This window comes from Catharus ustulatus, chromosome 6 (assembly GCF_009819885.2).
Source record: "Catharus ustulatus isolate bCatUst1 chromosome 6, bCatUst1.pri.v2, whole genome shotgun sequence".
In the NCBI taxonomy this organism is placed as follows: domain Eukaryota; kingdom Metazoa; phylum Chordata; class Aves; order Passeriformes; family Turdidae; genus Catharus; species Catharus ustulatus.
The window spans coordinates 15,228,574-15,255,387 of record NC_046226.1 but is presented as its reverse complement, the minus strand read 5'-3'; the positions used below and the strand labels follow the sequence as shown (position 1 = coordinate 15,255,387).

General features: G+C 41.5%; 1 protein-coding gene across 1 annotated transcript in view; it reads right to left on the bottom strand.

The window, feature by feature from the left end:
- Positions 1–17,014: 17,014 nt before the first annotated feature.
- The window catches only part of SYNE3 (spectrin repeat containing nuclear envelope family member 3), a 57,013-nt gene continuing 47,213 nt past the window's right edge, over positions 17,015–26,814 (bottom strand). Inside the window, exons 18-19 of the mRNA XM_033062452.2 lie at positions 23,605–23,614; positions 17,015–20,069 (exon numbers count right to left, since the gene is read on the bottom strand). Coding sequence (XP_032918343.1) covers positions 19,872–20,069; positions 23,605–23,614 — 208 coding nt within the window. The 3' untranslated portion in view covers positions 17,015–19,871. The remainder of the gene's footprint in view (positions 20,070–23,604; positions 23,615–26,814) is intronic.

The window sequence follows — 26,814 nt, the reverse complement described above, 5'->3', positions numbered from 1 at the left end:
CAGAACATTTCTCTGCATTTCTTAGACTCTTTTATTGCAAACTCTGTTGGTTTTTTTTTTTTTAATTTTCTTTTAGAAAATGCACCACACATGGATGGTTGGTGTTCCATTCATGGGACTGAAATGCCTGAATGTTTTACAGCAACAATAAAAACCTGAGTACCATTATGACTGAATAAAATTTGGGACACAATAACAGTACCAATTTTAATTTTTTCTTAAATGAAAGCAAGTAGCTGTATTATTAAGGGCACGACTCCAATTTATGAGTTATTTTGAGCAAACAAAAGGCTCACTCTCCTAGACAAAATAGTGGATACTTGCTCACTCTTAACAAAACCATAATCTTCTACTATTGTATCACTTAATGCATCACCAAGCAAAGCCTCAAATCCAGGCTTTGACACCAGAGGCCAACATACCTGAATTTGGGATTCTGAGATGCATTTGTAGTATACTTTTTGCAGTGACCATTCCCACTGCATGCTCATGTGCATGGATAACCTGCTGGAATGGTCCATGGTCTGGCTGTAGTTGATGCCAACCAGAATCTTGTAGCTGGGCTAGAGGGAGGACTGGTCACAACTGTCCCCAAAGGCTCTGGGGATTTCAGATTTCGTTCATTTCTGATTGCTTCTAGCATTTGGGGGTGATTGTTTATCAGGAAATATTCCAGCCTAAAGTTGTTCCCAATCAAAGACCCAGGTTTCACGGTCTATAATACATCTGGCCAGGAGGACTTGAGCTATGATGAACTCTTAAATTAGTTTCTACCTTTCTGAAGTGTTTGTCCCAAAAGTTTGTTTTCTTCTCACTGTTGATTACTTTAAAAAGATGCTTCAGATAGTGTGAATTAGAATGCTCTGGAGAGACTTAGCTCAAAAATTATTGTCTCATGCCTTCATGGCCTCCAAGAAATCAACAGCAAAGCTCAAATGTATTTTAGTGAGAGAAGGAGCAAGCCTAACACTTCCCTCACTGGGGAACAGGAAAGCAATTCTGAAAGAACTCTAAGTTTTGCTTACTGGAGTAAATTTGACATGAACTACTGAATAAGCAGAGTCCTATGACTAAAGACATCCTGAAATGTGATAAGGGAGACAGAAGAGAACTTACTGCTTTTCAAAAGAGCACACTGGAACTACACAAGCAGAAAATGTATTACTTGATAATGGACACGCTTTTTGGCAGGAATATCTCATGAGTCTACAAGGTCATTTATGTTCTGCAATAGCTGCTTTATAACGAAGAGAGGGAAGAAAAGAGTAATTAGATCCCCATGCTTCAGGAAGGCAACAGATCCCTCTTTACTGGCAGATTTCAGATTCTTTTATCCTCTTGTGAGTGCCTAATATCCTCACATTTCTTTTATATTAAGATTCTTCTCCTCATCCCTTCCACCTTTTTTCTTACTGGGCAATGCACGCAGAACTTCTATCTGTTTTTGTCTGAGCTAAGCAACTTGATTTCATTTTTTTGTACTACTGACAGCTGTGCGTGACACTCCATGGTTTTGGAGTGCATGGAAAATGAGGACTCCATCCCACAGATTATCTGTGACACTCTCAAGAATTAAAGTAAACACTGTTTTGCTTTGCTATTTCAAACAAAGGAAGAAATAGCAGCTGGTTTTGGCTGGTTGAAACAGAAGAGGTTTTTCACGATGTAATGGAATTTAAACACAAATGTTTCAGGCTGTGGTATAAAAGGGGCAGAGGAAATGGAGTCTGCCACCCTCCCTTGGGAAGCATGCACAGCCTCGTGTGCATGCACACACATGTGCCCCAAAAGAGTTTCCCATAGCAACAGTGCAAATTAGAGATATAAACTAGGAGCTCAATTGCATCCAAGGTCAGCACATGGGGCCTTCAAGGAGGGCCCTATAGTCCTCCAAACAAAAATCCTTAAAAAATCAGATCATCTCTTATTCTGCAGATCATAGTCCATTCCCAGCTGCTCTCATTTGGCAGCCTTTGACTGAGAGAATGCCCAGCACTCTGGGATTACACTTCTCTGGAGGGGATCTGGGCTCCCAGCACACCCAGACCTCAGGGACTTCTCTGCTTGTGAAACTGCCTGGCTTTTCTCACTGCTGCCTGCCCACCAGGCTCCTCATGGGTGAGATGTGACACAAATGGTTTAAAACCAGAAGTGGTCCTTTTTCTGCCAGCTGCTGGCACTCCTACCTGCACTCATCTGAGCAGGGAGCAAGCAGCATGGCATGCATGTCTGGCTGTGATTTTTGTTAGATTTTAGAGATTTTTTAAGTGCCAGTAAGTAAGTTCTGGCTTTCTTCTCTCTCCAATATCAATAAATTTGCACAAATGCAAGAGCTGTCTGTGCTCTGTTTTTATGGAACCCAAGTTTTTCTTCAATATAGGCAAAGAAATCCAGGGCAATGTGATATCCAGACAGCAATAACATGACACCTGTATTCATGGTAGCTACCTTGAGTTACCAGCTTGATCCAACACAGCTCTCCAGGATGCTGACTTTCATTTTCCAAGTCTAGAAAGAAAGTGGTACCAAAGAAAATGCTTACATTTCTGCTCCTGCTTATCACAAATCTTTTTCCTCTCGACCCTGTTTCTGTCATAATAAATTAAACCCTTTTTGCTGTCCTGGAGGGCTCACCCAGCAGTGCAGACATCAGCCATTCCCCTCCTGCATGCCCCATCTGCCGGCTCACAGGGTCATGCACTCTGCCATGAGAGGTGAGTAAGGGGCAGCAGTACCTAACACATCACTAAATATTGTTGCACTGTGTCTGGTTCTTTCTAATTGCTGCATTTAGCTTCTCTCACAGCAAAAACAAGGTGATTGACTAGTGGTTAAAATGCTGTAAAAATAACTCAGGCAAGGCGTGGCTTTTATCAGGGACAAATACAAACCATTTGTCACTGTCTGAAAGGGCACTGCACACAAGAACAGGAATAGCTCTTCCCAAAATATGGCCCCAGGAAGACAGCTGTGGCCAAGATTGCTCATTCTGGGATGAAACCTTGGGTTTTGAGACTGCTCTGAAGCAAAAGGAGATACCCAGATCCCCCAGCTGCCCTTCCAGCACAGCAGGCAGGCACTAGCAGTGGTTAATTATATTCATACAGAAATTTACCCTTACTCTCTATCAAACCTTTCCCTCTAACTTTCCTGAAGCCTTGCCAGGTGCCCTCTGGAGAGGACTATCTTAGTTGTCCACCTGAAAAATGAATTGTTGAAAAGATACAGTTCTGCTGGTGAGCACCAAGTCCTGTCACTGAATGTTTTGCCAGTATTGTATAAAAAAAATTACACTTAGCATTGTGGCCATTCTGCAAAATATTTTATCTGCCATAGAGGAGAAGGTGTGAGCAAAAAATAACTAGAATTGTCATTTACTTCATCCCTAGTGAGCTGTGATGGTCAAGTTCAAAGCAGTAATGGGGCTGTATTAACAGTGTTTGGCTCACTCAGTGCCCAGGCAAGCACACTTGGCATGCTTTGCACAATGAGGAGCTGTGACTCCTTCTCCAGAGGTGGAAGCTGCTCTGTTAATGCTCAGCTCTCCCTCAGCCCTTGCTCTGTTCAGGCCCCACATCAACCATAGGAGTCAGGCAAGGTGAGTGCATCTTTTGAAGATGCATCCTTTGAAGAAGAAGGAAAAGAAAGTGGTTGTGTGTGCCTTCTTCACTTCTGCACTGGCTCAGAAGAAAAATATTTGAGGGCCTGATGCATTAGGAAGAAGAAGTTGCTGCTGGTTCCTACAAGTGCCAGGGGCTGCAGGTGAAGGTCTTGGTACAGCATTGATTTCAGACTTTTGGCAAGGTAAGCGTCTCCTCCAGAGCCTTGCTCCTTCTCTTGCCTTCTTTTCACTTCTCTCTGCTCCAACAGAGCCCCCAAATTACTGCATGGAGGAGAACATTTTCCTCCCACAGCCAGAACTCTTGATCAGATGCCTGCAGAAAATAATTTTTAGAAGTTTGTAGCATTTCCCTCTTCTGCACAGCATCACTTTATGAACACACAACCTGGTGCAGAATGAAAACCCTTCAGAAGGTACCAGCATGAACTTCAGAGTTAACACAAACCCTGCCAGCTGCCATGGACCAAATTAATTCCTGCTGCAGCTTCAGTGCCATCCTTGGAATTACTCAGGGAGGAAATCTTGCTTACAGCCACATAACCAAATGGCTGTTCATGAGGATGTGTTACTAATTGCAATTACTGAATGTTAACAGCACTACAGAAATATTGAGAGTGCCCTATATATAAAAATATTTTTGTAGCAGCTAAAGTCGTAAATGAATGTACTAATTTCAATTTAAAAGCAGAAGCCAAGGGTCTGTAAGTTTGCCGAGAGGCCTCTTGTGGTCTAACACAAATGAAGTAGGGGCTGCTGGCACTTGGAAAATAACAGATGAAGAAGAAAGGTAATTGCTAGTCCTGACCTGTCAGAGCTGCTCCTTTGTGCACCAAGTCCAACTTCCCCTTACACTTCCAAGTTATCTACAGCAAATTTTCTTCCAAACTAAACAAAATCAGAGGCTTTTAGGAACTTAGAAATGTCTGCTTAATTTCAATGTCGATAAGCCCCTGCTCCAACTCATTCTTAATGTATCAAAATTAAATGTTTTGAACATATTTATCTAGTTGCTATGGCTTTGCCTGGTGTGTCAGACACTTTATCCATCAAATATGACAACTGAATAATATTTTTACTTTTAGATATGGATCACAGATCCTTCTCATCATACTATTCCCTTCCCCCCTTTCCCGAGTTTTGAACTCGCTGGAAAATCTGTTCCATAATACAGTGGGTAAATGAATTACAGTCACAGATGGCCTCTGGAGATTTCATACATGCTGCAATTCATTTATTCAGGAATGGAGAAAAAAAAGAGACCTTGTCTTATGAGGGTATTATCAGAGACAGCAGATCAGACACTGTAATGCTCCCTTGCACTCTGGATTTGACCCATTTCCTAAGCTTTTATGACTCGGCATTTACTATTCCTGGATTTGAAAATTTTTAAGACAAACGTCAAAATCCTCAATGAAAATGATAAAATGCAAGGCACTGAGGCCTTCACAATTTATTTGTACAGTCCTGAGTGTAACTATTGTATGCTGTTGCAGAGAGATGCTCAAGAACAGCAATCTTCAGCCCTAGAAACAGTATTTCAGCAAAAAGAACTTAATGCACAGATGACTCTTGAGAATTAGTCAAACCTTGCAGTGAGCCTTGAGATCCTCATAAGGAAAATGCTAGAAGAGTAAGAAATACAATATGGAAACCAGTATATAATGTTACTGCTTGGGTGTCTTGTTCAGCATAAGTCATAAAGCCTATTTGCAGGCAAGCATTAGGGTCAGGCCCCAAGACTCACTCCTGCCTCTGAATTCAGGCCAGCGATTATGGGAGAAAGGGATGGGGTGGTTGATGCATCAGCCATCGGGGAAAAATTAATCCTGCAATAAATGCAAAGAATTTGCCTCAAGAGTGGATCAGAAAACTCATTTTTGTTTGTGCAATGATACAAAAGTACTACTATGTGGTCAGATGTAGCATGGTGATTTAACCATCTGCACTGACACACCACCACTCCAATGCAGAGTCAGGCTGAAAGAAGGGATGATTTATCTTTTCTTGATATTTACTGTGCTCTTGTGAGACCCCACCTGGAGTCCTGTGCCCAGCTCTGGGGCCCCAGCGTGCAGAACTTCAGGAGAGAGTCCAGAGCAGGGACACAAAGATGATCCGAGGGCTGGAGCACCTCTCCCATGAAGACATGCTGGCAGAGTTGGGGTTGTTCAGCCTGGGGAAGAGAAGGCTCCAGGGAAGCCTTTTGGCACTTTCCAGTACCTAAAGGGGGCTTAAAAAAAGAGGGAAAAGGACTTGCTATAGGGACAGATAGCAGTAGAATAAAAGGTAAAGTTTTTAAACTGAATGAGGGTAGATTAGATATGAGGAAGAAATTCTTCACTCTGAGGGTGGTGAGGCACTGGAACAGGTTTCCCAGAGAAGTTGTGGATGCCCCATCCCTGACAGTCTTCAAGGCCAGGCCAGATGGGGTTTTGAGCAGCCTGGTCTGGTGGAAGATGTGCCTGCTCATGGCAGGAGCAGGGGTTGGGTTGAGATGATCTTTAAAAGTCCCTTCCAACCCAAACCATCCCATGATCCTATGAGTATTTAGCTGTTTCTGAGGGACGTTTCTATCTCACCCTGCAATTAGACCTCACAGCTGACACAGGCCACTAGGTGCTCTAATGAAGATAATTGTCCAAATCCAGATAAACCAGCCAAAACTGATGCTCAAGTGGAACAACCTGGTGATGCTTTGGGTTGGAAAGAAACCACTCAAAACCTTCTTCCAGCATGGTCACAGGCTTGAGGGGAGACTGCACATCCCAGGGGGACTCCTGAGCCCCTCCCCACCTCTGCCCTGGGGATGAAGGTCCCTGTGTGGAGCTGGGTCACCTACACCCATCCCACTAGGGCAGAGGCAGCACCTGCAGCTGGAGATGCAGAGTACCCACAGGAATGCCTTCACCCACCCACTTCAGTGGAGTTTAGGGAACCAGGGGGTTAAAATGTCGGCTCAATCCTCCCAGGGCTGCCATCCCTCTCCTTGTAAAGAAGCAGCAATTTAACAGCCTTGCTGCCCTGAGGTTTAATGGATGGCTCTGTCTGCAGTGCTTGGGGACCCTCTGACAGGGCACTGTGAAAGGGCAAAGGGGGACTAATAGCTGCTGTGTTTTCCAGCAGCCCCAGCCAGAGATAGCTCTGTATATAGCTGACAAGCAGTCAACGTCTGCTCCCTGTCTCTGTTTGCACTTCATCGAGTTATCTCCTTGCAAGCAAAGAAATCCCAGCTGATTGAACAGCACATTCATCATCTGGATTTCCCCCATATCTTTTCCTGTATCAATGGTGCCATAAAAAGCCCACCAGAAAAGTCAACGGAAATCTGCTCTATCTTCCATTAAAAGCTTTTGCAGAGATCTGAAGTAAAGAAAAAAATCAAAACAAACCCAAAACTTTTTTTTCCTCCCTGAAATGTCAATCAACGAACATTAAACAAAAAGATTAGTTCTGGTCTTATTTGTTTGTGAAACAAAAAGCATGAACTATTTAGCAGCATTGTAATGAAAAGCAGATGGGAATAATGCTGGCTTTCAAGGCCGCTGGTAACCACCTCCTTTTCATGCCGCGGCAGCAGCAGGACGAGGCAGGCAGCCCATTAGGACAATTTATGAACTGGACTTCCACAGAGGGAGTTCTAGCAAGAGGTCCACAGCTCGTACAGAGCAACCCTGATAACATCTGTTAGGGTTATTCATTGAAGAGGATTATATTACAATCCCTCTTAATACTACGAGTGCTACAGTAAAACCGGATGAGCCTTCAGTTTCATTTGCCCCAGCAATATGTGTTTATCAGAGCATTTTTCTGAAGTTGTAAACCTGGGCTGCATTCATGGTATGTCACAGAATGAAGTTTAGAAAGCTTGAAATATTAGCCTAGGAAAAAACCTCAGTCCCTGCTTTTAATCTCTCATGGCCGTAGAGCTCAGCTTCGATGTGCAGCATCAACACAGCATCAGCCTTTTTCCATAGAAAGCCACTCCCCATTAACTCTCCAGGGCTGAGATTGATTTTATTTAAATAGTTCTCACTCGCTAACCTTGCTCCATCCTTTATTTAAGACTTTGCTAATGATGTATTTTTTTCCCCTTAATTTACCTAAGCATATAATGAACGCTCACATCCGAAATGACCTCATTATACCAGCAAGGACTTTGTGCGGATACGATTTAGTGCACAGACATAAGGCAGAGAACTCTCTAGAAGGAGAGTTTTTAAACATTCTGTAAAATCCCTGTTGACTACAAGCCAGATTCTTACTGCTGTAAATTGACTTAGTTCCAAGAGCTTCAATGAAGCTACACTGATTTACTCCACTTGAGGGTCTTACCCTATTATTCTTATTTATTGAACTTGCCACCTTTTGCTGCTACAACCTAAACTTCTATCCTCTAGCAGCAGGGCTGCTATCTAAAACAGGTGTTTCTGCAGTAATATATGACTTAAGAGATTTATAACTACCTGGAGTATTTAATTGTCTTCTAGAAGTGTTTATAATAATTCTTGTTGACTGTCCCAACTCCCACCAATGCACTGTAGCATTGTTTGCAGGCTGAACCTGATCAACAAAATATTCATTCCCCATACAAGCATGAGCTGTTTTATCTGCTCATAGGCACTTTTCCTCCCTGCTGGACAAAGGCCTTTCCTGGTCTCTGTACAGGGTTGGGGCAAAATGAAGCCCCAAGTTTTTTTTGCTGGTTCCAGAAGAACAAGCCCGCTATACACCAAGGAGGCTGCTGTCTGGCTCCACAAAAAACAAACTGCAAGCTGAAAAAATTCAATTGCAAAGGAAAAACAAAAACCTGTGAAACCAGAAATTCCTTTTGTGCACCAATTGTAGCCCTAATGGGAATGTGAGTGTCCCACCACAACAGTTTGCTGTTCCTTCAGCCCTGGGCCTGTTTTAACCCGTTCTCTCCTGGGAGGAATTTGGGCTGCTGCTCCAACCTTGACACAGCTATGATCAGCAGAAGTGTCTGCATTTGTACCTTTGGGGGCTTAGACAGCTCATAGGAAGGCACAAGATCACATGGTTCAAATGCCTGAGAGAAGTCAAAGACCTGCATAGAGCCCCATGTGTTCATAAAAGCACCAGGGAACCCAGCCCACAGGTTCACCAAAACATTGTAGTGGTTTTCTACTTGTCCAGAAATAACCGCCTGTGAAACCCTTTGATATCAGGGATACTGGCAGACTTTGTCTCATGAAGACCAAGGAAAGAAACCGGCAATTACCTGGATGCTAATGAGAACTGTGCATCCACACAACTGCAGTGATGGCTCTTCAGAGAGATCAGCAGTGGTTACACTGATAAACTGCTAGCTCACTACATGTGATTGGTGTTAACTCCAAACCCCAGGTTCACAAAGAAACCTCCCCTTTGTCTTACCTGGTTTGGGATTGAGGAGAACCCCACAGAGAGTGTCAGGGGCCAATGCCATAAGAAGTCATATTGAATCCTAATATGATTTAGCAAATTCACATTTTCTTCAGGTCCAGTAGAATTCTATTTAAATAACTTAGAGAAAAGCTGACATGTTCTGTTAAAAGACTAGAATGAAGTCGTTAGATTTAGCACAGCCATCTTCCAGTGATACCTGAGCAAAGAGGCAGGCAGCACCAAATTTTATCCTTGCTTCACTTGTTTTGGTTGTTTCTAGGTCAGCCCAAATACTCTGATGGTATGAAACAAGCACAGCAAAAATGTGTAACCACCACCCAAAATAATCTAAAAGGACTTAAAAAGAAATGCACATGTTTTATTTACTGCACTATAACTGCAACATCAAATACAACTATATTTCCATTTCAAAAAAGGACACATGCAATAAAATACTCTGATTTTATAATCCAGTTCAACACAGTTCATTGGTAACTGTGGAGCATCACAGAACAGGCAAGGGTTTGGGGTGATGAATTTCCAGTCTCTTGATTCTACTTGCAAACAGCAAACTCACATCGTATTTTATTTGTCATTGAGGGATAAACTTTTGGAATAATGTGGTTGGATCACAGAAGGTTCCAGCTGCCCCTGAACTCCTTTATGAGTCTTGAAGAATCAGATTTTTTAACGTAGGAAATATTATGCTTTGACAAGGATGAGGAATAGACAGTATTTTCCAAGCAGAGAGCAGAAATCCTTCCATGTTATACCACAGCTGAGGTACAAAACAAGGGCCTCTGCTTCACAGGTGCAAAGAAGCCAAGGCTGTGAGTTACTTTAACTATTGCTCTGAAGAATGAAATCAGGTCATTTTCTGCAGTATTTCACTGCAGCTTCCTACTATGTTCATCTACTCATGGGGCTTCAATCAATTTAATCTGGCATTTCAGCTATGGAATAAATCCACAATACACAGGAGGAATCCACAGCTCAGAAAAGAACACAAAAAGTTGTCCTGAAATACTCAAATCCTAGCCTCTTAACTACTTAAAAGGCCCTGTTCTTCATTAGAAAAGGTCCATATTCCATCATAGCTATTCACACACCACAGGCTCTTATTTTTAATATTTCCCATGAAGTTTCATGGGACTAATTTTGAAACGAGTTTCTAAACAGTGTTAAAAAACCAAAATGGTACCATTTCTACCATAAACTCTCCTGACTTTCATCTGGGAGTTTTTAGGCAGTGTGACATAATACTGTCCAGCCTTTCCAAACAATGACCTGATTTCTTTTCGAACATCTTGCGTGGCATAACATTAAGGATGCCTTAGCTCTAACAATTTACATAAAACATAAAGTCAGTCTTTTGATGCAGCTGCATTTTTATAGAATTTCACAGAGTCAGTATACAGAAGCTTACAGCTTTTTGAGATAATTCTAGTAAATAGGAGGATTTATTAAGAAAACAAAGAGTTCCAAAAGTACATGGAAATCTGTAGAGCAAAATATATATCTCTGTATAATTTCCCAACACAAGCAATAGGCAGTTTAGAAAAATATGATTGTTACAGTCTTTCTGAACCAGAAAAGAAAGGATTTAAAAAATAAGTTCAGCTTTTCACAAAGCCATATTTTTAATAAGAAAATAGAGTGGTCCACATTTCCCTGAATAAGCCTGAAAGGTTAAAGAAAGGTCCAAGCAAAGCAAGGAGTCTGACTTGGACTTGATATCAGCTGTGATAACATGCACATGTACAGAGACAGCTGCTTGGCTCCAGTATTGTTTACCTTAGAAAGGAGCCTAATTTATCACAATTGTATTCAAAAATCATAAATAACATAACAAAAGTGGAACTGGTCCCCACAAGGCAAATAATTATATTCATACAAGCAACAAGTGACATCAATCCAGTCATTTTCTTGTGACAGTTAAAAGGTATTTTGTACTCAACTGTTACATTGTACAGCACATGTATAAACACAGATTATTATTGCAGACTTTGCTATCAGCTACCATACATAAACAAGAAGAGATGTTCATGCTGTAATTGCCTCTAAGGTTTTTGTTCTACTTGAATATTAACATTTACAAAAGCTAAGGTGGAGACCTGAATTGAAGCCAGCATTTCAACATGCAAAACGACAGAGTTCACAGGAAGGTTTCGTATCCTCCCCACTACCGACATTTGGAAATGGATAGGAGCTCTGAAGAATTTTACAACCATTCATAATATGAGTTTCTCTTGTGAACAGCCTTTGTTTTTCCTTGTGCCCACAGGCAGGTGATCTAACACAGGACATGCTGGTGAAGTCTAGATTCACATCAATTAACCTCTTTTTAAGATAACTCACATTTTAGTTTCAGGTTGCTTCTAAAAGAAGGTGGCAAAATGTACCTCAGTATTTGGTGATTTTTAAATTAAAAGCAGAGAGCAGTTTGCAGAAACTTTGCTCTAGGCTGTTCTCAACAACTATTTATCAGTTAGAATTTCTTATTAATTCTGTTCAATGTGAGAGCAAATCCCATTTCATTGCAATTTTTGTGAAATATATGGGATATTTACTCACCCTATATGGGAGTCTTAGCACATTTCTTTAAACTTTCTGCTAGCTTGAAACTAAACAAAAGCCCAAAAACTGATGGAAACAATATTCATGGAGTGTTGGTGAAGAGATCCAAAACTGTTTAAAATCCAGGCTTATGGATTAAATTGGGCCCAAGACAACCCACTGCTCTGAGGAGTGAGGACCTCTGTAGGGTTATATTGGGTTATATATGGATTATATATGGGTTATATATGGGTTATATATAGGTTATACATGGGTTATATTGCCAGTAAATAATAATGCAGCTTCTGGGTCTCCTACCACTTGTCAGTGACCATGGAGAGTTACATCTCATGAAAGGCAATGACAAAGAAATGCAACACCTGCATTATTGCTTGTGTAATTGTTTCACAGTGGTCCAGTAGAGTCAAGTAAACAAATGGGAAGAAGGTATGCTGCTGAAAGGGAAGCTCTGAGGCTGGTGGAGTGTGCCCTCCTGGAATCACCATAAACTCAGTTAGCACAAATTAAAAGGGAAAAAAAGTTGAAAGAGTCACACTGATCAAAGGGAAAACATCTACTGAGGCAAAAGTTACCATCAAGGTCTTGGAGCAAGACAAAGGTGTGTCTTTTGCCTTCCAGTCAATCCCATGTACAAAATGGAGGCTGGAGTTTGAGGACAGACCCACACGTAGCACGTGCAACTCCACACACCTTCAGGAACAGCCAGTGGTCAAACAATGCCTCCCAGGTTAAATCCATACAGGGTTTGACTTGGGAATGTGATGGAAAAATCATCTTTTCACCCTAAAGACTAAAACCCAAACTCAAAGCTTATAAAATCTTATCAAAGCTCATTAAAACATGTACCTCTAAACTCTTCCAGCTTCCCTTTAAGACACGGTTTCTCTTAAAAGCTGCACTTAAAAGTTACACTGAAGTGGAATGTCACCTTTCTTTAAGTGGAACAACAATTAGCTCCCCATTACATATATATATATATATACACATGTATATACACACATTTATCTATATTTCATGGCAATAGAAAGTACCGTACAGAGGTATTTATTCATATCTGCAGTGAAACAAAGTCTGTGGTGTTCAGTGCCTATTAGACTTGACAAAAGAAATACTTTATTTTCGAGGAGGGAATCACTTCAGAAGAAATAACAGCTCCTACCCCTGAGCTCCAGCAGGAGGCCTCCCAGCAAAGTGCTGCTGAGGGCAGTGGCACTGCTCTCCAAACTCACCTCTCCCTTTTAACACACAGCTTTTCATGGAGCAAAAAGGAGCTAAAATAAATGGCTTGCTATAGGGCTTGATAAATGAGTTGTGAAATCAGTTTGTTAAAAGCGATCATTTTAGTTTTCTTTCTTTTTTTTTTTCTTTTCCTCCAGGTCAGAAGAAAAGGGTTCTGGCTTATTTAGGATGTAAAGCAATGACAGTGGAACACTCCTGGCAGCTCAAGGGCACAGAGCCTGGCTGAGCAGCACCTGGGAGCTCTGAGCCCAGCAGTGACCAAGCGAGGGTAACAGAGCTGCAGTGAACACCAGCCCTCTGTGCTGACTGAGGGGCAGTTTTCAGCACATAGTAATTGGATTACACATCAAAACCTGCTTAGAGAGGGGAAGAGAAAAAGGCTCTGGGCAGGCTATGAACAATGCTAATACTGAAACTTTCATTATTAATAATTGTTTGTTAAGTGACACCCTCACTCTCCTGCCTGCAGATGTGACTATTAAGGGCAGTCCCTGAGCCAAAAATGAAGACAAATGAGGGCAGGACATGGCCAGGTGACTTGGAAGAGATGGTGGCCAGACCAGAGCCCCCCCAGACAGTGGTGAAGACTGGTTTGATACAGGAGACAGCAAAAACAGACAGAGGATCTGTCCTGCATCTGCAGGAGGAACTGCAGCAGGGGAAGACTAGATTTTAAACTTATTGAAATTGGAGCAGATTTTTTGTTCTAGGTATTGTGGAAGAACAGCCACTGGAAACACAGTGATAGGAATGGCCTAGGCTGTGGAAGAACTGCAACTGGAAAAGAAAAATAAAATACTGGGACAATTTACTTTGGAAAGGAAGCAAAGCTAAATCTCCTCTGCTGTCATAAAAGAAAGACAAAACATGGCCTGGAAAGAATAGTGCTGGCATTTCTGCTTTCTTGGATTTAACACAAAGTGGCCAAAAGAAGGAAAATCAAACTATCCCCACTACCCAAAAAAAAAGTTTCTGATCCAAAACCAGTTTAGGGGAATACCTTTTTCACACAACTTGGAATAATGTGGAACTTGCTGATATAAATGGCTCTGAAAGCCACTAGCATTCAGTAAGGCACTGAACAGGCTTGCCCTCAAAATCCAGAAGACTGAAGACAACAGCTGACATTTACTTGAAAAGGAACAGAAAATCTCCCACTTCAGTTCTACAGTGCATTTCTGTCTCCTGAGGATTGAACAGAGCCCATCATGACTAGCTTTCCCTCTATAATAGCATTTCCTGTATCTTTTCCTGGAGCATCAGCACCCACCACCTACCATTAACCTGTCACAGAAGGGTTTTAATTTAGCAGTTTCTTCTGTATTTAATGAAAAGAAAAAAAATCTCAACACTTCCAGGGCTCAAATCTCAGCTCGAGTGAATCACCCTGAGGGGAGCCTCCTTCCACAGCCAGGGACATGAAACTGAACTGTGCTGACAGCCGCTGTCAAAACGGTGTCTGGCAGAGCAGGATGGCAAACCCTTGTTCCTGTGTCATTAGTCCTGCACTGCTCTCATTATGCCAGACCTACATGTTCCTCTCTTGCATCAGGATATCAGGCTGCCTTTGAAGGAATTAATTCCTCCTGCTGCTTCCACTGGGATGCTGCACCTTAAGCTGTGCAGTTTCACCTTAGCCACACCTCACTAGGAGGAGAGTTGTTATCTCATGGGTACAATGAGGTAAAATCTGACTTTTGCTGAAGCAGGTTAGGGAACAGAGGTGTCATTTAGGCTACAGTTTGAACTGATTTATTCCTGATACATATTCCTTGTTTTCCAGATCTACTGATAACTCTCTGGTAGATACATATTAATATTTGAAATTGGATAGAAAAGAGACAATTAAAAAAAACCAACTGTGTGACAGATTATCCCATCCTGCTTTGTTGTTCTGTTTTTTTCTTTTTTCTTTTTTTTTTTTATTCAAGGATCTTTGTTTTTTTTAATCATTTAACAAGTATAACATGATCCCACAATTCTTAAACAAACATGTAGAAGTCAAAATGCCTTGTGCCTAAAACATCCTGCAGTTACCCAACACCTACAACTAACCTGTTTCTATTCCAGTATAACCAATAGATATTTTTTCTTAAATATGGCAAAGGTAATGAGATTGACAAACGTGTTTTCAGCTGCAGCCTGGCAAATGATACTGTCCATGATGTAGAAAAGTTTCCAAAAGCAGTTCTTACAGCTGGGTACACAACCTATGACTTGAAAGACATCCATGATGCCTGACAAAGACATGTTTGTTGGGGGTTTTATACCAGCATTTCTTGAAAGGCAAAACTGTTTTTCCAGTTTCCTATGGTGGATAATTTAGTTTCAGTCTGTAATCTCTGGTTATTCCAAAAGGCTTTGTTTGGTCTGGGAATTTGTCACACAGCAGTTTTGGTTGGGTTTTTCCCTGAAGAAAAGAGGACAATGTACTCTCTTGTCAGCACAAGTTAAAAGAATTATTGTACATGAACTCACTCTTCAAATCTCTTTAGTGCTAATGAGATGTGTAAGCACACACACCAAACATTCCCTATTGAATATTGAAAATGAGATCAGATGTAGCAAAACTCCTGAGGTCTAGAGCAACTAAAGAGAAGATACTATTTCTTCTGATGTGCAGAGATCACCATCTGTCTATCTAGGAATGGCCATTTTTTGGAGACATTTCTTTTCTTCACTGTCTACAAACACTCCAACAAAAGGGATTAAGGACTAGCATAAAACCATTCTAAACGCTGTCCAAATTATTCAGTGATCACTAGGTGGTTTTATTAGCCCAGTAGCTTTATTTACAGCCTCAAATATTTGAGTTTTCTAAGTCTCTCAGCCAGTGCAAATAAAGTAGCACTTGGTGGAAATCATGACTGCCCTGGAGATGAAGGGCTAGCAGAGGAATATAACATTTTTAATGCATGTGCTTAGAACTGAAGATGTTTTTCATACAGCGATTGCTGGAGAAGGCATATATAAATAATATTTAATATCATTTAAATTGCTGGCTGAAATCAGAGAAAGGGCTGTTAATAGACATGGGGCACAATAGCAATTTTCAACCTCGATGTATTGCTGCCATGGAAAATTCTCTGGAAAGCATCAGGCTTCAGAATCAATTACAGTTTACAAATGAGGCTTGCTTTCATGCCAAAGGTTGGGTTGGAAGTGTGCCTTTGGGCAGTGTCTGTAATGCACGGGCAATGGAGTGCAGGATTTTGCCTTCAGCACTGCAGGGTCATCAATGTGGTCAAGCAGCTCCTGGGTCCTGCAGTGCAGGCAGGAGCTTGGGCAGAGCTCTGTGAACAGGCTGGGGGTCTGCACAGAGTGTAGGCCAGGTGCTCAAACCACTCACAGCCTCAAACACACTCAACATGTTTTAGAGGGCTTTAGCACCCTTTGACCATGGCTGTGTCTGGATTGGGGCAAAACAGTGAAAGTCCTCAGCTGCAGACACATCCAGGGCTCTGTGCATCCCATGTTTTGGCAAGGGAAGGCTTAAGGCAGTGGCCCCAGTCTGAACCTGAGCTATAACACATCTCAGTTACATCTGGATGTCAGAGATGTATGAGCTGGGGATTTTAGAGGCACAAAAGTGAGCATATAACCACCAAATCATCTGTGAGCAAAGATGAGGAACTGTGCTCAAGATTTTAAGGACTGGTTTGAAAACAGCATGATTTAGTTTGTGTTTTGAGAAATCAGAGCTTTGTACAGTTTCCTGGAAGTTGGACGGGGCAGTTTGTTTTCATTATTCCAATTATTGACTTGATTAATATTTACACACACTTCCAGGAATAAGTATTGCAAGCTTTTCAGAAAAGAAAAAAGTCACAAGAGAATAAAAAAGAAAGTAAATTATAAATTTCACATTTACAGCTCAAACTTACTTTTGTGAATTTTTTTCTTTCTTTCTTTGCCAAAAAAATCCCACACCTGCCTCAGACAGGTGAGGTAAATGACATTATGGAAGCCTTAAACTGTTTTCAGTGATATGAGCAATAAAGTCCTGTGCTTTGGGTAGTTTTCATTGCAAAGAAGTAGAAATATTCATCACTTCTGTGAGATATTCAGATTATTTAAGTTAATGAGAATGGATTGACTGAAATTTAAAGCAAAACTTTCCAAGATTACAGACAGGGGACTTAGAGAATAAACTGATTGCAAACCCAGCAGCAAAAGTGTGTTCCTAATTTAGTTGTTTGGGTTTTTTTCCCAAACCTGCCACAACAGTGAAACATCAAGGTGATGATGCAGTTGTTCTTGTAAGATCCTCTGTGCAGAATATTTTCCTCCCTGGTACACACTCCCATGGTGTCAAATGCATTTGTGAGCCCATACAAATCACCCAGATCAGAAAGGTTTGGCAGAAAGAAATCTGTTATGAGATTCTGTGCTTCTGCAGGAAAAAACTTTTCTATCTCCCTACTGATTTCTATTTGCAGCTTTATTATTCCTCGTTATTTTTACTTTCTCAGTGGCATTTTACATTCATCACCTGGAACAGCTCAGGAAAACCCAGAGAATTGCAATGTCACAGAAAGGTGTGTGCACACCTGCACACATCCACAACCACAAAGATCAGGTTTTGTTTCTGCTCCTCTTCCCCCATTATTTCTTTTCTAAAGGGAGACTTAATTTGACATGGAGATGTGTGTGATGATTAACTCCTCGTGTGGGGTTTCTTCCCCCAGGGCTGGCAGCAATTCTTAGAGGAATGTGCACTTGCACAGCTGATCAGGAGAGGAGGAGGAATGTCCTCTGCCACCCGAAAGAATTGTTGCAAAGAAGGAATTAACATGCCTCATTCTCTAACAAACTCTATCTCCTCTCCATCTGGCTCCCTCATGAAAGAAATCACAGGCCTTCCTTTGCTTCCTCAAGTGAATCTCTTATTGATCAGCACCTCCACTCTCCTCACCTTTCAGCTTCCAGTGCCTTCTGCCTGCTCTGAAAGCTCTTCTGCTTTCTCCTGACAGTCAGGTTTTTAACCCACATCAGCTCAGCTCCTGCTCCATGCTCCCCTTGCACTTTGGCTGATACTTCATCACCCCTGCTGTCTCTCCTTTAATTTCCACTCTTCTTTACACTTTTGGTAGACTTTTAGTATTTTAATCCAACACTAGCAATCCCAGTATAGTCAGAAACATTATTAGGAACACAGTGAAGATTCCTGGTGGTGGAAGAGTCTCTTCAGAACACTGGTAGATGCCCTATTACTCACCTCATTTTAATCCTTGAAAACGAAGAAAAGCTGTATAATATGCAGTAGTACCAATACTGCAGCAGGGAGGGGGAACCAAAAAGATTCTGAGAAGTTTTTCCTCTGTAGAGCCTGTACTCTTGTTCTCTGTATTAATTGTGACCCCTTTTCTAGGGCTTTACAAATTGATGGACACCTCTCTATGTCTAGCTGCTCCTCTTCCACACTGCCTGCTTTCCTAATCCTAAACTGAGCTCCGTGCTGTTATGCCTCCTGATTCTACACATTTGCTTCTTTAACAGAATTTTAATGATTTTGTTAAATAAGTGCCTTCCTTCTGTGACTGTCAGCTATGATATTATTTTAGACCTTAAGCAGAAAACAACATCAAGGATTCCATACTGATATGCAGAAGAGAAATTCCTCCTGCAACATAGCCAGGAGAGGGAAAGTAACTGTTTCTTCTGTTAATTTTTTTTTGTGTGTGTGTGACTACTACTGTGGCTAAAACCATGAGACAATAAGGGATAGCTCTCAGATACAGCATACATTTTTAGAAAATACCTTTTCTCTCAGAAATCAATTAGGTAAAACACCTCTAAGAATGGCTTCATCACTCTGAAGTGAGAATTGTTTTTACATTAAAAGGCAATGTTAAAATGTACATTCAGAAATTTGATAAATCAGGCATAGGTTTAGGTAAATAAATGACAGTAATTTTAGAGTTTAGATTACATAGAAATGTATGCTTGACTGTCTTTGATACAATCAGTTTACACAATTTCATAAACCATTAATACAAAAGAATACTAGGTAGGAATCTTTTTTCCCAGGGTGGTATTATTAAAGTATTTCCAACTTTTGCTTTAGTGACACTGAACCAGGCTGCATCCCACTGTTTAGGCTTTATAATCCGTTACCAAATGCCTCTTTATAAGGTAAAAAACCCAACAAATCAAACCACAAAACCCCACAAACACAAAAAACCTAACAAAAACCCATTCTTTTTTAATAGACGAGATTGGTGATACAAGGTTTTGTTCAGTGCTCAAAAATTTGTTCATAAAATTATGTCCTGATTTTAAAAGTTCTCCTGCTGGAGAGATGCTAAAAAAATATATTCTTTTTTTTTTCTAGCTTTCTTCCCACTGTATTCCACCTCTCCTGATTCAGGTGGGCTGGAAAATACAGTAATTGGAAAAGAAATCTGGTAAAAAATAAGAACAAGAGGAGGTGCACTCCCACTCCTACTGAACTCAGTAGAAACATTTCTATTAGCTTCTGCAATCCCTGTATCCAGATAGTGAAAAAACAGCTCAAGATTTCAAAGAGAATAGTCCAAATCTTCCTTGGGCTGAATGCCAACCACTCTATTCAAACATGATTCTACCAAGCCTGCTCTCCAGTTTACACTCTGGTGCATGAGGACATGTTCTCATACTTGCTCTGACTTGTGTTGTAAACAAGAACTTGATGGGAAAAATCCCACAACACCACCCTTCAGTATTGCTTGCTGAAAGATGGCAGAAACATTGCAGAACTATCCTTAAACAGCGGATGAGTGGATGGTGGCTGTTAGTTTGATTACAGATACGCATTTATACATATATATATGTACATACATACACATACACAATCTCTATATACATATTATAAATACAACAATAAAAAATTTGTAAAAATATTAATTTTGCTCAAATACCTGATTAAAATGGGTTAATCATATGTTGCAGTTATGTGATCTATCCAGTTGGCATGATGGCCATGTTAAAAACCCTAAAATCTACAACAGTTGCAATTAAAAACAAGGAGCCTGCACTTCTGCCCGTCACCTCGTGCCATGCCAAGAGCTTATGTTGGAGGTGGGCCCTCGTATCTCAGCATCAGCTTGAAGGAGCGAGCGAAGTTGTTGGCCAGCGTGCAGCTGTGGGTCTCTTCTGCCAGGGGCAGGAGGAAGGCCAGGAGCAGGAGCAGCAGGAGCAGCAGCTGCAGCGGCAGCGCTGCCCGGCACACGCGATGCAGGTACGAGCACACGCCTCCAGAGCGCTTCTGCAAAACACAAACCAAAGAGCAGCTCAGAAAGATAAAGTACTGGGCAGGTCTGCTTCAAATAACTCCAACTGCCAGGGAGAAGTCAGAACAGCCCTGTTGTTCTTAGCCTAGGATCCAGCCTGGGTGCTGGGCACACTGAGGCTGACTGAAGTTAAATTATGTCTTTTAGGAGAATTCACTACTTAGGAAAATTTCACTACTTTCAAGAATTCCCTGCTGGAAACTGTTGTTTTCTAGCAGGAAAACACTGCTGACCTTCTAGAAGAAAATGATTGTTTCCAAGCCCATTTTTCAGTTACAAAGTGGTGGTTACACATGCTCATGCCCAATTTGACAACTGGTCTCCTCACAGCCACCATATGGCACAGAAGGTCTGTGTTTGCTACCCTCCAGTCAGTAAAATGATAGTGCTGGTGCCTGGAAGAGAGGAACAGCTTCTGCTCTCTGCCAGCACAAAGGAACTTCATTTGGAGCTCATCAGCTCCGAGTCATCTGCCCTGCAGCACCATGCATTGGCTTTGGGGTCTACAAGACTGGAGGTGAGAAAAAAGGTGCAGCCCACCTCAGTATACCTTATACATTACCAGGCCCAGCTTAAAACTTTATGTGGTCCAAAAGAATGAGAGAAACACAACACTAATAGTGAAGGAGACATTAAAGCCACATCTATTTCTGTGCAGCCCTGGGGGACACACACAAAGGAGTCCCATTACACCTTTCTTTATGCTGGTGCAAACCTAGAGTAGGTCAGTTAAGCTCATAAACTTGATCTGGTTTAGCATGTCTGTGGCTATAGAATTCAGAAAAGATTAATTAAGAAGGGAGATTTCCACTGGCAAGTTTCCTGGGTAACTCCTGCCAATGAGCCGAACTGTGTAAGTTTCCAGAAAAAAAAAATCAACTCTCTTGAAAAGAAATCTGATAACAAGGGCCCAATAACCCACTTATTTCATCAAACAAGGATTTATACAACAAGCATAAATGCAGTCCTTTATCAGCTACATTAGGTACCAGCCCACATCATAAATGTCAGTACAGAACATCCACTGAAGTGGGACCCATGTTTTCCACAAAAGGAAATTAACTTATCGTGTTGAAGTCACAGGCAATGTCAGTCCTACAGCAAAAATAGAGCTTCTGCCCACTACGGGGTGTTTAACAGGCAATTCCTTTGTCCTGCTATAGCACTGTTGCCTTTTTCCCACACTGGAAATGAAACGAGATAATTTTGGTAAGAAGGTAATATAATGAACATAAATACTCCATGGGAAACATCAGCAGAGAAGATATGGAGGAGATTGATTGTAGAAGAAAGCAATTATACCTTTCTCTCTTTTTAATGATCTCTTCCACTGCTTTCTAAATTACTCAGTCCCTTGTAACTCCATATAAATGCTTACAGAATTAATTACAAAGGTAAATATACAGCTGCAGTTACATATCATGAGACAGTTGTGCTGCAAAATCCTTCTGTTGTACTTGGTTTGCTTCCATTATATTGAATGGCTGATGAGATTTAATCATTGCATCAGGCAGATGTAGAGGCAGCAGAGCAACAGCTGCTTGCTCTATCATTTCTGGCCCACAGTATCTGGGTTGTAATTTGTTCACTGAAGCCAAGGAAAACTCAGATCCCTGGACATTGGAACTGTCAGAGGATGAAGTGTACATGCCAGGGTGTGAGTGGGACTGACTTTGAGCACCACTGGGTAAGTTCTCTGGTGATCTGTATTTACAGTCACTGCTAAATCCATTATGCTCAAGAGCAGCAGCCACAGCTCTTGTTGGGAGCGCTCTGGGCTTGGCTCTGTAATGCCATGAAACAGCCACTTCTAGGTGAGTTCAGTGTAAGCCAGTGCACTGCCCTTTGCAGCTCTGTTACTGACAAAGATTTCTCATTCTTTATTCTTCAGTGCATCCATAATATGCAGCAATATGACAAATACATTCATCAGAGTGCCTGTCTATAACGACAAAGACACTAGACAGATTCCAGAATATATGAGAAAGTTTTTTTGCAGATATTGACAGGTGTAGTTCTGTCAGTGGAAGATCCAATTCGAATTAATTCTGTATTGGAACAATTCAAACCATGGTCCTTGTCCTACCACTGAGGCACAGTAAGTCTTAATGCCAATGTTGTTGGGTAGGACCCTGAGGATGACTGTTCAATAGTTCATTACAACTGGAATCCTCAAAAATGTTCTCACAAACTCAAACTGGGACTTAGAAGTCCACCTCTCACTGACACAGTTGTGAGGACCACCAGTTTTCCTAGCAACACCTAAAACTTTTGTTTTACTGCTGTCAATCCTTTTGAATTGGTTTTGAAAGCTACTTCAATCTGAAGCTATTCTTTCAGTGCCAGGCCAGCTGTAACACGTCTCTTCCTGTTACATCTTTCTGCCCATGAACTGGTGGGACGTGTGTTTCCAGTTGTGCCTTGTCTCTGTTCCTGCCACAGCCCAGGGAGCAGATATCCTATCTGTCACTGGTTTCCTATGATGACCACACTGTCAGTCAGCCATTAATGTTTTTCTACCCTGATTCTTCTACCAATCCAGCATTTGATTCAGAGCAGTTCACTGACTCTGCCTTGATTTCTATCACAAAGACTATTAATGCAACTCAAATACCATTTCAGTCTCATCCCATTTCTCAAAGTGCCTTGCTTTTAGATATACTGGAAGAAGCTGTAAAATAGTATTGCTTTTCACAGGGCACCCTCCACAAAGAATTAATGCAAAATGAATTTATTAACAAGGTCTCATTTGCTCTCCTCGGAGCATTCTGCAGAGGAGGATACTCAGGCTAACCATAGCACATCCTAGGATTAGAAAAATCTGTGGAGGGACAGTTACCTTGGGGCAGAACTTCAGAGAAGAAGAAATATTTTGTCTTTATCTGCTGCTTCTCTCCCACCTGCTTGCTGGGTTTATAGGTATTTGTGTTCAATGAACATTTGTCTTCCATGCCCAGCTTCTCTGTTTCGTTTGATCACACAGCAAGGTCGGAATCTTGTATTTTAGACTCCATTTGTTGTCATGGGAATGACTCAGCTATAGCAAACATGGTATTATGATGCCTCTGCAGGACTGAAAATGAGGCCCACAGGAGCTGTGAGGGTTTGGTGTTTTCAGCAAATTTGCAATGATAAACCCTTAATAAATGAGGGCCTCAACCTGCGCACACTGAAATCCACAGGAGATTTATCATTAATTTCAGTGTCTGCAGTGGGATTATGCACAGGAACAACTAAATAAAGTCAGGATCAGGAATTACTCATCTGTGGAGGTCAGCAGGTATCTTACAAATGGATTCATTAGTTACATGCCCAAGTTGTTGTGACATGAAACTTACACCAGCTCCATTGCTTTCTGCTTGCTGGAACAATCGGAGATTTTTTTTTTTTTTTGGTGGAAGTACTATGAGAGGTGTTAAAAGATAAAAAAAACTGGAGGAAACACAGTAAATTTTAATAGGAAAGATGATACATCTGGAAAAAGCATGGAAAATTTGAGGCACTGGCTACCTTTCTGAGTATGAAAAAATAGCACCTCAATTTTACTAAGCCAAGATATTTTTTTACATCTGTGACGTGAAAAAGAGATGCTTTCAGGATGTGCTGACCTGAGACCATGGCACCAACAGCAAATTCAGGAGGCCAGGGCTCAAACCTTTGCTCTACTGGAATCAATGTGTCCTGGAGTCAGGACATACTTCCAACCCTTTAGCACATCATTCAGGGTTAGAAAAAGACAGCCTAACACAGTTCCACCTTTGCAAGAGACAGTTTGAATATATCATTTCCATATGAGATGGAAGGTTGACGATGAGAAAGATGAGAAGGCTAGAACCACAACCCTTGCTACACAGTGGAATTTCCCTTTCCCAATCACTCCAGCCACTGGCATCAGTACAGCTACCACCCAGCACCCACAGTGCCTGCAGTGCATGTGTCAGATATAGGCTCCACTAAATATTCTGAAATCAAATCTTCCTCTGAGAAAGATTGGCAAAGCTCCAGTGAAGTCAACAGAATTTTAATTTCTACCATCTTAGAATAACAGCTGGAATACCTGGGTATTGAGCCAAAGTGTCAGAGACATTTTTGAAACACACATGGAAAAGGAATAGGTTGGCATTTAAAAAGAAAATATACTTCTAAAGTTCACCATCAAGAATAAATGTCCTCCCCCTTCTCCCTCAAAATGCCAGGACAAGCAAGGACTGTCAAGGGGTGGATGGCTGTGTTTTGTGTAATGCTAAATGCATGCTTGTTCCAAATGAACTGCACTGGCTGTGAACATTCACATTTGTACTTGATTCATGTTGGGGCATTTGAATGACAAGCATTGGTTTAGATCTAGGGAGTCCTCAGAACTTAAATCTGTTTGCAGTTAATAACTCCTTACCAAACGCACCGTGAAAAATCACTTGGATGGGAAACAGCAGCAAAGCACTTTAGAACTTGCTACATAATATTCCTGTGTAAGTTGCTGAAGTGTTTTACTGAAAATCAGTGTCCCCCCCCGGTTTGCTATTGACCACATTCCAGGATATAAGAAAACACACAGTTAATCTAGCTATTTGAGAGAGCAGAGCAATATAGCATCTTACACCAGCCTCATTAGCAGGGCTTTGCTGCTGCTTGTATGTCACCAGCGTGCCTGACAAAAATCATACCTGCACCACTGAGTCAGTGATCCAGCAGAGAAAAAATATTTAGTCTGGATATATTCCTCTTACCTCAGAGTATTTCCTGAGAAATGCACTGCTGCCTGAAAGCTCCTGCTCTACCTAGGGACAAAGAGAGCAATGCCTTAGTGTCCTACAGACACTGCACACAGACACCAGCAGCCATTTCACTTTGTGCCAGGGCTGCACCCAGCCCAAGTATCCTCTCTTCTACAGCAGCTGGCACAGATGCATAGGTAGTGAGGCAAGCATATATAATTTCTCCTTAATATTCTCAGCCTCCAGCTACTTTCAGTTCAGGTAGTTTCCTGAGCCTGACAGGGCTTGTTCATCTGTTTAATATTCAGGGAATCTGTCTTCCAGATACTTGTGCAATTTTGCCTTAAACCTACACAAACTATACAAAGTCCTCAATATTCTTTAGCAAGGAGCTCCATCTGGCATGAAGAACACATCCTTTGTGTTAGCTTTGAACCTGGTTCCTAGTTCATTCTACAAGAAGAGATGGAGAGACAACCATCACCTACACTCTCAGCACAATTCATGATGATGTGAAACCCTAAGTTAAATGCCTAGGCAGGATGAATCCAGGCCTACCTCCACAGTGGGAAGGTCAAACTACAGCAATGGGGACAGAGGAAGAACTTAACAGGAAGAATAGAGAGGCTTTGGAAAGGATCACCTACATAGGTAAGGGTTCTACCACTTCATTATTCCTCTGAGAAGAAATCGAGCTGCCAGGAAGGCTGAAACAACAGCTTGCTATTCACTCCTTTCATCCTGGATAGGAGCATTAAGCACCAGCACTTATTTTGGTGAAGCAGCTACCTTATCAGTGGCATTTTGCTTTTGAGGGGCCCTGTGTCTGCCCCTTGAGATCCCACTGGGTACTCACTCAGCTGTCACTCAGAGTCAAGTTATTGACAACAAGAGGAGATCAGTTCTAGGGGGATCACAGGCTGCTCTCTCAAATCAAAGCAAATTGTTGTTTTACCTCAGTGTGAGATAGTTTGGAGCTGGGCTTCTCATCAGTTCTCAACTCAGAGCCATGAGTCTCCCTCTCCTAAGATAAACAACTCATTGCAAATCACAGCTGGCCTTTTCAAGAAGGAAATGATTTAGGGGAGTTGGGTAGTACTGTCACCACAGAACTGAGCATAATCCTATAAACCACAGCAGGAACTAAGATCAGCCTCTGTTGATTAGAGGTTATGTGGCCTCTGCAAAAGCGCAGTGAGACACTGAGTTCAGAACTATATTTTCCTAAAAGCAAACACTGCCCAGGGTAGGCAACCAGCTGTGATGAATGAGTAAGGGGGGGGCCTGGCACCCCATTGATCCCTGTGCTTATCATTCTCCTCTGCATAAAGAGCTACCAGAATGAACCAGAATGCTGAAGAGAGGTTAACACAGACACACAAGCAATTTTAGCTCTGATGTTTTCCATCTTCAGATTCCTTGACTCTGCAACCTCAATGTTCCTTTCAATTCTCTAGTGCACAAGCATATGCATGCAAACAGGAAAATTAAAGACTGTTTTCTTCCTTAAGAAAGAGTCTGGAGTACCTCAGCATGGCTGGGGGATGATCTAGAATCTTTGATGGAGGCTTCATTATATGAAACAAAAAACAAGGAAGAACCAGCAGTTCATATCTGAGGTTTCAGCAGCCACATATGGGGGATATTTCAGAATTTCTGCTGCAAAGTCACTTAGAACTAGGCACTGTGCCATATGCTACTGTGACACAAGCGGATTTATAAAGGTTATCTTCTGTGTGCATATACAGCACGACATGTTTCCAGGAGAGGCATATCACAGGACAAGAGCTACAGCCTGGTCTGTTAATGTAGAACCAATTTCTATAATTCTCCAGACTAAGCAAGCAGAAAAAGACCTCAGTCTTCTATATTCAGGAAGGCAGGCAAGTAAAACAACTTTTCCCGATTTCCAACTTCCACTCATCCTTGCAAGTTGAAATAAACTAATAAAAATAAGCATAGAAAAAATAAAAAGTGAAAGAAAAACAAAATGTTTTTGAACTTG